The sequence below is a fragment of the Impatiens glandulifera genome, chromosome 1, assembly GCF_907164915.1.
Source record: "Impatiens glandulifera chromosome 1, dImpGla2.1, whole genome shotgun sequence".
Classification (NCBI taxonomy): Eukaryota; Viridiplantae; Streptophyta; class Magnoliopsida; order Ericales; family Balsaminaceae; genus Impatiens; species Impatiens glandulifera.
In genome coordinates this window covers 37,151,701-37,163,815 of record NC_061862.1, presented here as the reverse complement: position 1 = coordinate 37,163,815, position 12,115 = coordinate 37,151,701, and the positions used below count along the sequence as shown (strand labels likewise).

Genomic DNA, 12,115 nt, shown 5'->3' with positions numbered 1-12,115 from the left:
TGGGAAAAGGGTTAATTTCCTTTATTCCTAAACCATTACATCACTTTTGGAAAACTTTCACTTTCAGTGGTTGGATAGAGATCCATGGCCATTGGCCAGTGAGTAAAAAGAAAGGGATCCAAAGTTTTTTTACCCATTATCTAATAATCTACTTTGACTGTAATAATTGTAAAAGATGACATTCTTTTTTTACATATATCCCTTAAATAGGGAATACAATAAACTGGTTGGTATGCCAAGGATCTTTTAGGGTTTCTGAATGGAATAAATTGATTTTTAAGAACCTAGGATGATTTACTTTGTCGGTTGTACATTGGATCTCCTTACAAAACTTGGAATTCCTCACTATATGAGTTACACCATTGTAACCACAAAAATACGTGTATATCCTCAGCCTCATGTCCTAGGTTTAAGTCTGTCGGGTTAAACTGGTAGACGGGTTAAACTGGTAGACGGGAATTAGTCGCATTTCAAAAAGTTGCAAAACTCATTATTTTTCAAAAGAAAAACGGTTAATCTAATCGCTTCTTTATTGGGAGTCTCTTTTAGTATGAATGTATTGATTTTGTTCTTGATTAATTCAACTTTTGCTTTAATTACTATACTCTTTGCACTTTTCTATGGATATTTTTCATGATTGTTGCTTAAATGATCTCTTAAGTTTTGATGTGAAAAAAATTCTTACAAAATTAAACTAGTGATCATTTTTCTTTTTATCCTCTTTGTTTGGTTAGTAAGTTTTCCTCAAATTTTAAAGAAGTTAAACATAACTTACTATAGTAACTTTTTACTTTAATTTGGTATGTTTCAATAAATTATAATTGAACTTAAAATGTAAGTTTTAAAGTAACAATCAAATGCAAAAAACAGCAAAAACATATAAAACTAATTAAAGTTTATTCATTGAACATGAAACATCAATTTATACATAGTAAGTAGCATCTACTAAAAAAGGGAAAGAAAATAGTAGAAACGGATGTTGGATTGGAAAAGGAAAAGAAAAGACTTTTAAATAAAGTTGGTTATATCTTGCAAATCCTCATACCACCAACTCGCCGGATCGGAATAAATACAGTGTTCAAGTCCGGCGGAGAGACAAATAGTCGCCGGCGACTATAAGCCTGAGATATTATCACCGGCTTCCTCCTCTTCGGCGCCGGCGGACACTCCAATTTGATCGGAATCCTCGCTTCTTCCGATTGCGGCGTTGTGGGCACTACTTCATCATCATCATTATCATCATCATCATCACCACGGTCTTTCCTTTTCTTCTCCGGCGCCACCACCGCCGCCGGCGATGGGACAGTAACTGTCGGTTTTAGTATTTCATGATCATTTCTCATGTGTGGTATTATTAATCCAGCCATTGCCCATATGTTTCCAACATCGGTATGAAACTCCATGAGAGAATTCTGCTGAAGAAATGAAAACAGGGGAATGAAATTAGAGATGTTTGTTCATGGGGGAAATTATGGAGAGTATAAATAAGGTTTTATTTGAAAAAAGCATTAAATAACCAGTGATGTTTAATATTCTGAATATTATGTCACACGGGTATGGGCACTCAGAAAGAGAATAAGAACTCACCATTTAATGTAAAGGAAGGTTAAAAGCCAAATGAAGTGCTGCCCTTTATCATAATATAGAATAACAGAAACCCACTTTAATTACCTTTGACCTTGTAAATGTTTTTTTTTTTTTTTATTAATTTACTCAATTGTACATGCAAGTTTTTGGAAATGAAAATGTGGGTTAGTTTTAATTTCTTAATTGGTTTCTCATTTTATGGGAGAAACAAAGAGTTTAAAGCCAAGGGGATATATAGTGGAGTTGGTCATTAGGTAAACGTTTTGCCTTTGTCTATATGACTCTATTACTAAATATGTATAATTAAGTAAATGAAAATGAGATAAAGAATGTAATTTTTGTTGTTTTCTATATATCCTTTTTGGATCATTCTCACCCACCAAAGTATACATGCATAAAGTTTATTTATTTATTTGGGGTTTCAACCATTACATTTGAAATAGTAAGAGATCAATTATAGAAGGTAATTGATATATTAATTAGAATGTAGGGTATTGTTTTAATTGATGAAATAGTTTCAAGCAAGAGTAGTAGTAGTAAAGGAAATTAAAATTACACAAGTAACTCGACCACAACAAGACCATCCAAGATTACGACGCCTTTACATCCTTGAATAACCTCTGTTGTCTTCATACTGAGCCATGAACTCGTCGTTGAACTTTTTGTAACTGTCCATGATAGCTGGCATGTCTTCTTCAGCAGGTAAGATGGTTGTCCTAAGATGAAACACCCTGAAACAAACACATTGAAACTCAGTAGTGTATACAGAGCTCACTCTTAAATGTCATTCAAGAATCAAGAAAACAACAACTTGATTAAATATATGCTAATATCATGAAAAGACATAAGGTGGGATTTTTTTAGTAGTAGTTACCCTTCTTTTTGACCGAATCCTGAACCGGGGACAGTGGAGATGCCAGTGGCTTCCAACAGCCTGAGACAGTAGAAAACATCTGGAACTTTTCCAGCCTTTTTTGCAGCTTCTATTGCTTTAGGTGGCAAGCGAATTTGTGGGAAAGAATACATAGCTCCTGAAAGCGAAAAACTAGTTAGTGAAGAAGGTTCCTCACTTTCTAACTTATACCATAAACTTTCTTGTTATTAATACCTTCTGTGAAATTGCAAACCACATTCTTGCAGCTGTTGAAACCATCAGTCATTATGTGTGCTCTCTTCCTTAGTGACTCGAGTATACCTTTGCTGTTTTCAAAAGAACAAGGCATTTAGAAACCTCATAAATAATTCCATATTCTCTCTGCACACTGCATACCTTTCCCTTATAAACTGATCATATGAAATATCTCCAGGTTTGGGTGGGTTCATCATCAGTCCCATCTGCAAATAATTTACAAAATAAATAAAAAGTGATGTAGAAATTGAACATTTAGATTCACATCCTGATGTTAGTCAATAGAAGCGTAGTTATGCCCCAACTTACAAATATCTGTCCAGGGACATTTGGACTGAGTGATATCGATGCCACCTTGTATATTTCATCCACACTCTGCAGAATCATATAATATTGGTCATTTCTTGCCTATATCTACATAAACAATTAACTCATCGCCTTTCATGGAAATTGAACCATCTCAAGAGAGTCGAACCTGTGGTGGGATGTTAGTCATCTCAAAGTATCCACCACGCTGTCCACATTCACCCCAGTATCCCTTCGACACTGTGTGAAATGAAACGAGCTGCAACTCCTTGCTAATTCGACCTCCCATGTCCAATAGAACCTTCAAGTTGGCATTGGAGACAATAATGTATGATAAAATGACAACACTCACTGTTAATTCATTACTTATAGCTGACAAGAAACACAAACCAACCTTTCTTGCACTTATAAAGGGACGCTCGTCCTGGTATATGTTCTGTTGATAGACTTCGTCTCCAAGCAAGACTAATTTTTCTTTATGACAGAAGTGTAAGATTTCTTTCAGATTTGCCTCACTGATACACTGCCCGGTTGGGTTTCCAGGGTTTATAATCACCATAGCTCGTACCTTATCATTAAAACAACAAGTTAATGTACAATTGAAAAGATTTTCCCCTTCAAATATTAAACATAATTGGGTAAAAGAGATCAAAAGTGCTTACAGTTACTCCCTTAGAACGAGCACTTGCCACTGACTCTCGAAGGTTGGTTATATCGAGGCCCCAGTTTTCCGTCTCTTCCAAATAATAGGGAACAAGAGAACCACCGAATAGGCTTATTGCAGCAGAATAGAGTGGATACTGTGGAACTGGAACCAAAATCTGGCAGCACAAATATATACCCATTAAAAGAATTATCTTTCCGAGATAAGTCAGTTAACATATAACATACTTACCCCATCATGTGGACCTCGGATAATAGTGTTTAACATCTGCATGACTCCTTTGCTGGCTCCATCCGTGAGGAATATGAGCTCAGGATCACTACATTGATGATGAACAAACTAACTTACTGAATGAATCAATATCAACTGTTTTTAAGGTCTAGCTGGCTGTATAGGCCTAATTATGGTACCTTGGGTGTCCATCACGCCTTTCTATAAAATCTGCAACTTCTTTCCTAATTCCAGGAAGTCCTCTTGAGTCACTGTAGGCACCTATTCCATTGGAAAATCAAGAAAAAATAACCCTTAAATGTTGCAAGTTAGAAGATTTTACTGTCACAAATTTTGTTTATCTGAAATAGCATATGCACCTAGGCCTCCACTGGTCAATGAAAGATAATGTTTAGCTCTTGCAATTGCATCAGCAGGGAAAACTAGTCCCACATTAGGATCATCCAGTAAAAATGGAGCCTGGCAAAGCGCAACTACCTGCAAAAATAGAAAAAGAGTTAAATCTTTCGAGTCAGTAATACCGACAAGAATTACTATATATCTATCTATGTTCTGAAGTATGATGGACCTGGCGAGGGAAAGTTAGAGGCTTCTGGCCAAGGGCATGGGGGTTGCCAACGTTGGTGAAAATGATCTGCAAGAGAAGAAGACAATAAAATCGTTTTTTATTTGGATGAACGAAAGCCCACCCATTACAGGAAATCTAATTACAAACCTTCTTCCCTTCCTTCTGCAGTTCAGATGCTCGAAGGTACAACTCACCACGCACAGCATATTGAACCTTCTTCACATTTTCATTCAAAGATTCATAATCCAGTCCTCCGGTGGCCATTACTGAACAGATATGTTCCTATTGATCCACAAGATTATTTGTTTGTTAACGTAGAGTTCAACCCTCAAGACCTCTGAATTAATGAAAAATTGGTTTGGTTATTGTAAAATTAAGAAATTCTGAATATTGGTGTCTTAGTTTGGATTTTGGTCTGAAAAGTTGAAGTTCCACTGTCTAAAATGTATCCACAGTTGTGTATGAGCAATATTAATTCGATGAAATCCCGAGCTCCACAATATCAGCTTAAATTTGACACATCTGAGCTTAAATCAACTTGATAGACTCTTAATACTTAGAAAAGTTGAAGCTTTCTGATAAACGATGTGAATCAAATCAGACAGGGTGGACATCCACTAACATGCAACAAGAATTGATTTTCCAGAAAACCCAGTTTGAATTCAGTCGTAATCGAATAAAATCAACGCATTTTGATATCGAAGAAAATGGAATGCGATCAGAGGAATAAAGCGTCTCATTGAGATTGATTAATTAAAGTAGCGAAAATGAAACGCTTACCGGTGAATATTCCCTACCCGGAGAGATGGTCTATTCTGATCTGGAACCGCAGATGCTGTCTGAGCTGTATTAACTGCAAAAGAGAATGGTGGGCTTCGTGTGGTTCTCAAAACCAAAATGAAGTGGAGGCCTTTTGTGTGTGGGCAAGTAAGTGGGTAAAAAGGATGCAAATATGGTGTCAGGACTGAGAGGAGTTCAGGGCAGCATTACAGCCATTGAAAAGTGGTATAAATGGATTTGTATTTTTGGATCTTTCTTTTATTTCCTTTTGGAGAGGAGAGGATAATATAAGCTGGGCTGGAAGAAAAAAGAGTGGCGCAGCTTCAAGCTATCTTTTCCTTCCTCATCATCAAGTTCCTTTCAACATACTAACCACCATTTTTATTTGACTCTTCGTTCTAACCATTAGCTTAGCCATACCATATTAATAGTCTTCCCATTTTTGTTGGGGCTTTTTTATTTGGCTTCCTAGTATGTCAAATAAATGTTTAAAAGAATTGATTTGTTTCACTACAATTCTTATCGTCCTTAACAATAGAAAACGTCGTTATTTTACTCTTTGTTGGCGTGTCCAAATTACATAAGTGGTGTGGATTTAGTGCAAGGAGGATTCCGTTCTCCATTTCTACTTCTTTTTACCGATGATTAGTTATACATGATTCAAACCACTTACAGAAATTTCAAGCACCTTCATGATATCATTTGATATTTTGTGTATTTCCCGATCTACGGGTTAATCTTAGTAAATTTGTTATCTTTTTTTCGGACTATATTTCGTTGAGGAGAAGAATAAGGCTCGCCAATATTTTGGGTTCATTATTGGTATTCTCCCGTCGATCTTGGTATGTCATTGGGTGTTAAAGTTCATTCTAAAGTCTCATAGAACTCGATTATCACTAAAATGGAAGGTCAACAATCAATTTAGAAACACAAGATGATATCGAAAGGGGGTCATTTTGTTCTCAACAAGAGTGTTTTGACCTCTTTGCCTACTTATATGGTGTCTTTATTCGTTTTTTGCCAAGAGTGTGACGGTGAAAATTGAGAGAATTATGTGTAAATTCATTTGAGGATCGTTTAATTCTGCATTCGATGATTTGGTTAGTTGGAATAAAGTCAAGCGATATAAGGATTATGGGGGTCTGGGTATTCGGGATTTTGTTTCTTTTAATAAAACTCTTCTCTCAAAATAGTGTAGTAAATTTACATCTAAACCTGATTAGTCTTTTGGGCATCGTTAATCATATAGTAATGATTGGTCTTGATGGTTCACCAGAAAGTCTAATTGCCCAGTGGGATGTAATATTTGGGGTGAAATAATATATTTTTATGAAATAGTTATCGAGAGCAATCCATATTCACTATGAGGGACGGAACCTCGATTAGTTTCTGGGATGATGTCTGGTGTGGGGTTAAGTGTGTGTAAAAATGTGACTATAAATGACATATTCGATTCTTAGACTAGCGGTTTTTCTAATAGCATTTGTTATTGGAATTATGTTAATTCAATTAATGAATGAAAATAAGATTGTGAGTAATAAAATTAAATAAATTTCACGCTAAATTCAAACCGTCAATCCAAATTAACAGTGAATTTAATCTAAATTATAATTAATAAGTTTAGTTCTCAGCAATATATACTAATTCTCTATTCATTTCACACCATCATATCCTCTTATTCTTTCTCATTCTAAAATTCCAAAAGTCCTTTCCTTATTTTGTGAATAATCTTCAAGTTCTTTTGCTTTACATTTTCGTTGAAACCTAGTGATAATTCAGGTACGTGTTGGGTTTTTTGTTTCCTTAGTCCATGAGAAAAAGCCCAACAAATAGGCTCATCTTGGGCCCCCACTTGATTCACTTGTTTGGGAGTAATATAAAAGGGGAGAAATCTTCTTTTGCAAGAAATAAGAGCAAAAGAAAGAGAGAGAAAATCAAGAAAGAAAAGAGGGAAAAAACTTCAATTTCAGCAGCCTTAGTATTTTGATGATTGCCGAAGTTTGCACCGTTGGATCGTCCTAATTTTTGGACAGCAGCTTCACAACTTCTGGGCCAACATTCTGGACGGTGGAGATCGGATTCTGAGGTCTAGAGGTCGGGGTTTCGTTGCCGGAATAGTAGCAGTTGTTTTTGGTGATATTCTTCCTTTCTTGTTGTTCTTTGATTGTTTCTATATCCTCGATGTGCATGTTTTCAAGGGTATTATGAATTTGTATGTCTCTAGTATTGTCTAGAGAAGACTTTTGTATTACTCCCTTGCTGGTGATAGTGGATTTTAAGCGGCACTAGGTGTCCCGTGGTTTTTACCCATTTAGGGGTTTTCCACGCTAAAATTCTGTGTTGTTTGTGTGTGCTTGCTTGGTGTGTTACTCACTGTTTTAGGGGCTGTGTTGATTGCATTTGTGCATACCTATTTGTTATCTTCCTCACAAGTTTAAACAGTTTGGGAAAGTGTTACCAAACGAAGGATAAATTCCGCAGTTTGTAGTTTACCGTTGTGGTGCATTTCCATCAAAGTGGTATCAGAGCTTTGGTTGCTTATTTGTGAATTGAACTGTTTGAACGATGGAAACTAATACAAGTAGGATGATTAATTTGAATGGTTCTAATTATCATGTTTGGAAGGCAAAAATGGAAGATCTCCTATATGTGAAAGATTATTACTTACCTGTTTTTGCTACTGATAAACCTGAGAATAAAATTGATGCAGAATGGACTATTTTGCATAGACAGGTTTGTGGATATATTCGGCAATGGGTGGAGGATAATGTGCTGAATCATATTATTGGGGAGACACATACTCGTACTTTGTGGAACAAGCTTGAACAGTTGTATGCTCGGAAGACTGGGAACAATAAACTGTTCTTGATTAAGCAATTGATCAAGTTACAGTACAAAGATGGCACTCCTGTTACAGATTACTTAAATGCGTTTCAGGGCATTGTGAATCAGCTTTCAGGAATGGGTATCAAGTTTGATGATGAGATTCAAGGTCTATGGCTACTTGGTACATTACCGGATTCTTGAGAGACTTTTAGGGCATCCTTGTCCAACTCTGCACCGGATGGTATTATCACCATGGAATTGGCTAAGGGCAGTGTTATGAATGAAGAGATGAGAAGAAAGTCACAGGGTTCCTCTTCACAATCAGATGTCTTGGTCTTTGAAAAGCGGGGGAGAAGTCAGAGTAGAAGTCCGAGTAACAAAGGAAATCAGCGTGGTACTAGCAGCTCTGGTAAAGGGAAGTATGCTAATATTGAGTGTTACTATTGTGGTAAAAAGGGGCACACAGTAATGTTCTGCAGACAAGCAAAGAAAGAGAACAAGAAGAAAAACTACAACAACCAAAACAACAATCAAAGGAAATATGACGATGGCAGTGACAAGGTTGAAGTGAATACTATCACTAATGATTTCTTTGTTTGTTGTGATGATAATTTGGTGAACTTTGCACATGATGAGGCGAGTTGGGTTATTGACAGTGGAGCTTCGTGTCATGTTACATCACAAAGAGATTTTTATTCATCTTACACTCCAGGTGATTTTGGGGATGTCAAGATGGGTAATAGTGGGCTATCAAAGGTTGTTGGCATTGGAGAAGTCTGTTTGAAATTTGATACTGGGATGGAGTTGGTTTTACAAAATGTAAAACATGTCCCGGATATGAGATTAAATTTGATTTCTACAGGTTTACTTGATGATGATGGGTACAACAACTACTTTGGTAATGGTTTGTGGAAACTCACTTGTGGTTCTTTAATCGTGGAAAGAGGTAAAAGGTGTTCAAAGTTATATGTGGTACAATCGAAGATCTCCAAGAGCATTGTTAATGCTGTGGAGAATACTGACATGACTGAGATATGGCATAAGAGACTTGGTCATATGAGTGAAAAGGGCATGCCTTTGTTGTCAAAGAAGGAAGTGTTATCAGGTGTAAATGATGTCTAGTTGAAGAGGTGTTCTCATTGTCTTGCAGGTAAACAAAACAGAGTTTCCTTCAAGAGCCATCCTCCCTACAGAAGAGAGAACATACTTGATCTTGTTCATTCCGATGTTTTTGGTCCTATGAAGACAAAAACACTTGGTGGTTGCTCATATTTTGTTACATTCATTGATGATCACTCCCGGAAGTTATGGATTTATACTTTGAAGTCTAAAGATCAAGTTTTAGATGTGTTTAAGCACTTTCATGACTCAGTTGAGAGAGACTGAAAAAAAGCTCAAGTGTCTTATATATAGAAGCTCAAATGTATAAAATTTAAATTTTAGAGGTTCAAGTTTAAATTCGAATCTTATTGAAATAATTTTAATTGAAATAAATATCATTCAATTGAGAGGTTTTATTATTTTAAATTGGAAATATGAAAAATTGAGTAAAAAAATTAAATAGTATTAATAAATAATAAAAGAATAACTTTATTACAAAAATAAGTTGATGATATTTTAGATAATTGATAATTTGATTGATAAGTGCATATTTGAAAAAGACTTTAAATTATTTAAATAATTCAAATTAAACCTTGCTTTTAAATAAATAATAAATTATTTTATTTCATAAAATTGGACTAGTATAAGACCGTGATTGATTCAACAAAAATGAGATGGCCAAACATTTGGGGGCATCCCCTTGTAGGCATAATAGAAGACCTAATTACAGCACATAGACAATAGCAATGTGATTAAGTTTTGTATAGGCACAAAATAATTGAAATCTTTTAACCAAAATTAAACTAGCTCAACTAGAGAGTATTGAGGTTTGATTGAAAATGATACAATAATTAAATGTAGATATGTAATAAAAATAAAAAATGAATGAAAATAATATTATTATATTTTTAATATAGTAAACTAACATAGTCACGTCCATTCACATTTAAAATTAAAAGGATAAACAACATAAAAGTAGTTTGCTTTTCTTTTCAATATAAAAAGTAATAAGTTTCAAAAGAATTTATATTTTCAATGAAAATCTATATTATAATATATATATATATATATATATATATTAAGTACTCGTATAGCACTATACTACAATTATACTTACAGTAAAATTGATTAATTGTTTGGTTGAGCAATTTCGTAACTATAATAGTCATTTATGAGATAAACCTTTCGTAACTATAATAGTCATTTATGAGATAAACCGTTATTAAAATTATATTCCACCTTATTATCCTTGTATATTGTTTTTATTATATTTATGTTTTTATAACTCATTTTTTTCCATCCTTATTCATCTTCATTACTTCATCTTCTTCCATCTTTTCTCAACTAATTTTTTTATTATTTTGTTTATTATTGCATTATATATTGTGAATAGTATTTATATAATTATGAAGGTTAAATTACAAAGAATTATATATATAATAAAGTAAATAATATAATAATATGATTTATTTAAAAAATACATTTATATAATAATTATATATAATTTTTTATTAATTTCAATATAATTAATAATACAACTACGATAAATAATAATTAAAAATAATTTATATAAATATAAGAGTAAAATAATTTTTTACACTTCTTACTATATTTTTATACCACTAACAAAACACAAAATAATAAAATTTATACTTATTTTATACTCTCAATCAATCATTAACCACCTATATAATTTATATCTCTTAATATCTCTTTACAATTTATACCTCTTACAATTTATACCTACATAACTAGTATCGCATACCAAACACTACCTAATTATATATATTAATCTTAATCCATGTCATCACTCTCCTATTCTCTTTCTTAATTAAAATTTATTTTCATTACCATATATATATATATATTTCCTTACTATATATATCATATAAAAGATTATCTATATTAATATTAATTCAAGATATAAACATTTTTTTTTTTATAAATGTATATACCTTCATAATTTTATATTTATTTATTACCTTATATATATTATATTATTTTTCATTATTAATTTTATATAAATATATTTTATCTTTTATCATACATTTTTTCTCTCATCATATATATATATAATATTTTTTTTATGAGTATTGATAATTTTATGTTAATATAAAAATTAATTAATTGATAATAAATATTAAACACAATATATATATATTTCCTCATCATGTATCATCTAAAATATTATTTATATTAATATTAATTTAAAATATAAGCATTTATTTTTTTGTTATAAATGCACTTACCTTAATAATTTTATATTTATTTGTTACCTTATATATATATATTATATTATTTTTCATTATTAATTTTATATAAATATATTTTTTTCTCTCATTATATATATATATATATAATTTTCTTTATGAGTATAAATAATTTTGATATTAATGTAAAAATTAACTAATTGCTAATAAATATTAAATAAAAAATATATTTACATACACAAAATAATAAAATTATTTCAACAATTGTAAGTGGTCTAGAGGTTTAAGTGTTCACATTCCATGCTGATGATTAGGGTTCAAATCCCAAAACATGCAAATTTATATTTTCAATGAGGTCGAAATTATGGTGACACAACTTTTAAACAAATGATAAACATTTGAAAATGTGAGGTCGAAATTAGTGGTTGGTATGACGAGCATTTGAAAGTCTGATGTCATGAGATGAAGGTCGGGTGGTAGGTGATTTGTCGGAATTAGTGGTTGGTATAACGAGAATTTGAAATTGTGTGGTCACGAGATGGATGTTAGGTGGTAGGTGATTTGTCAGAATTAGTGGTTGGTATAACGAGAATTTGAAAGTGTGTGGTCACAAGATGGAGGTTGAGTGGTGAGTGGCATTTGAAAGTGTGAGGTCACGAGATGGAAATTGGGTGATGGGTGTTTTATAGAGTGTTTGGATTTAATGATTGGTT

The 12,115-nt window shown here is 32.9% G+C and overlaps 2 protein-coding genes across 4 annotated transcripts; both read right to left on the bottom strand.

The window, feature by feature from the left end:
- Nucleotides 1–959: 959 nt before the first annotated feature.
- LOC124922756 (cyclin-dependent protein kinase inhibitor SMR6-like) lies at nt 960–1,668 on the bottom strand. Its single transcript, XM_047463464.1, has one exon. It carries the CDS (start codon nt 1,401–1,403, stop codon nt 1,023–1,025), a length of 381 nt encoding a protein of 126 aa, XP_047319420.1. The 5' UTR covers nt 1,404–1,668; the 3' UTR covers nt 960–1,022.
- Nucleotides 1,669–2,023: 355 nt separating this feature from the next.
- On the bottom strand, nt 2,024–5,516 carry LOC124922126 (glutamate--glyoxylate aminotransferase 2). Of its 3 annotated transcripts, none has more exons than XM_047462853.1 (14): nt 5,266–5,516; nt 4,633–4,822; nt 4,486–4,551; nt 4,277–4,394; nt 4,097–4,178; nt 3,918–4,005; nt 3,685–3,843; nt 3,417–3,590; nt 3,192–3,323; nt 3,026–3,091; nt 2,858–2,922; nt 2,696–2,787; nt 2,462–2,618; nt 2,024–2,318 (listed from the first exon to the last, which is right to left on the bottom strand). In XM_047462853.1, the coding sequence occupies exons 2-14, from the start codon at nt 4,747–4,749 to the stop codon at nt 2,189–2,191; spliced, it is 1,446 nt and encodes a 481-aa protein (XP_047318809.1). In that variant the 5' UTR covers nt 4,750–4,822; nt 5,266–5,516; the 3' UTR covers nt 2,024–2,188. The 3 variants fall into 3 exon arrangements, with proteins under 3 accessions (XP_047318809.1, XP_047318808.1, XP_047318810.1); XM_047462852.1 differs by having other exon boundaries at nt 4,633–4,767; XM_047462854.1 differs by having other exon boundaries at nt 4,633–4,767; nt 5,283–5,516.
- Nucleotides 5,517–12,115: the final 6,599 nt, after the last annotated feature.

Bases quoted from the DNA above. Each gene is read 5' to 3' on its own strand.
- LOC124922126 (XM_047462853.1), bottom strand. From the start codon at position 4,749: ATGGCCACCGGAGGACTGGATTATGAATCTTTGAATGAAAATGTGAAG. The intron at 2,923-3,025 runs GTAAGTTGGGGC...AATTATTTGCAG, and splicing joins ATGTCCCTGGACAGATATTT to ATGGGACTGATGATGAACCC. The intron at 2,319-2,461 runs GTAACTACTACT...TGTTTGTTTCAG, and splicing joins GGATTCGGTCAAAAAGAAGG to GGTGTTTCATCTTAGGACAA.
- LOC124922756 (XM_047463464.1), bottom strand. From the start codon at position 1,403: ATGGAGTTTCATACCGATGTTGGAAACATATGGGCAATGGCTGGATTA.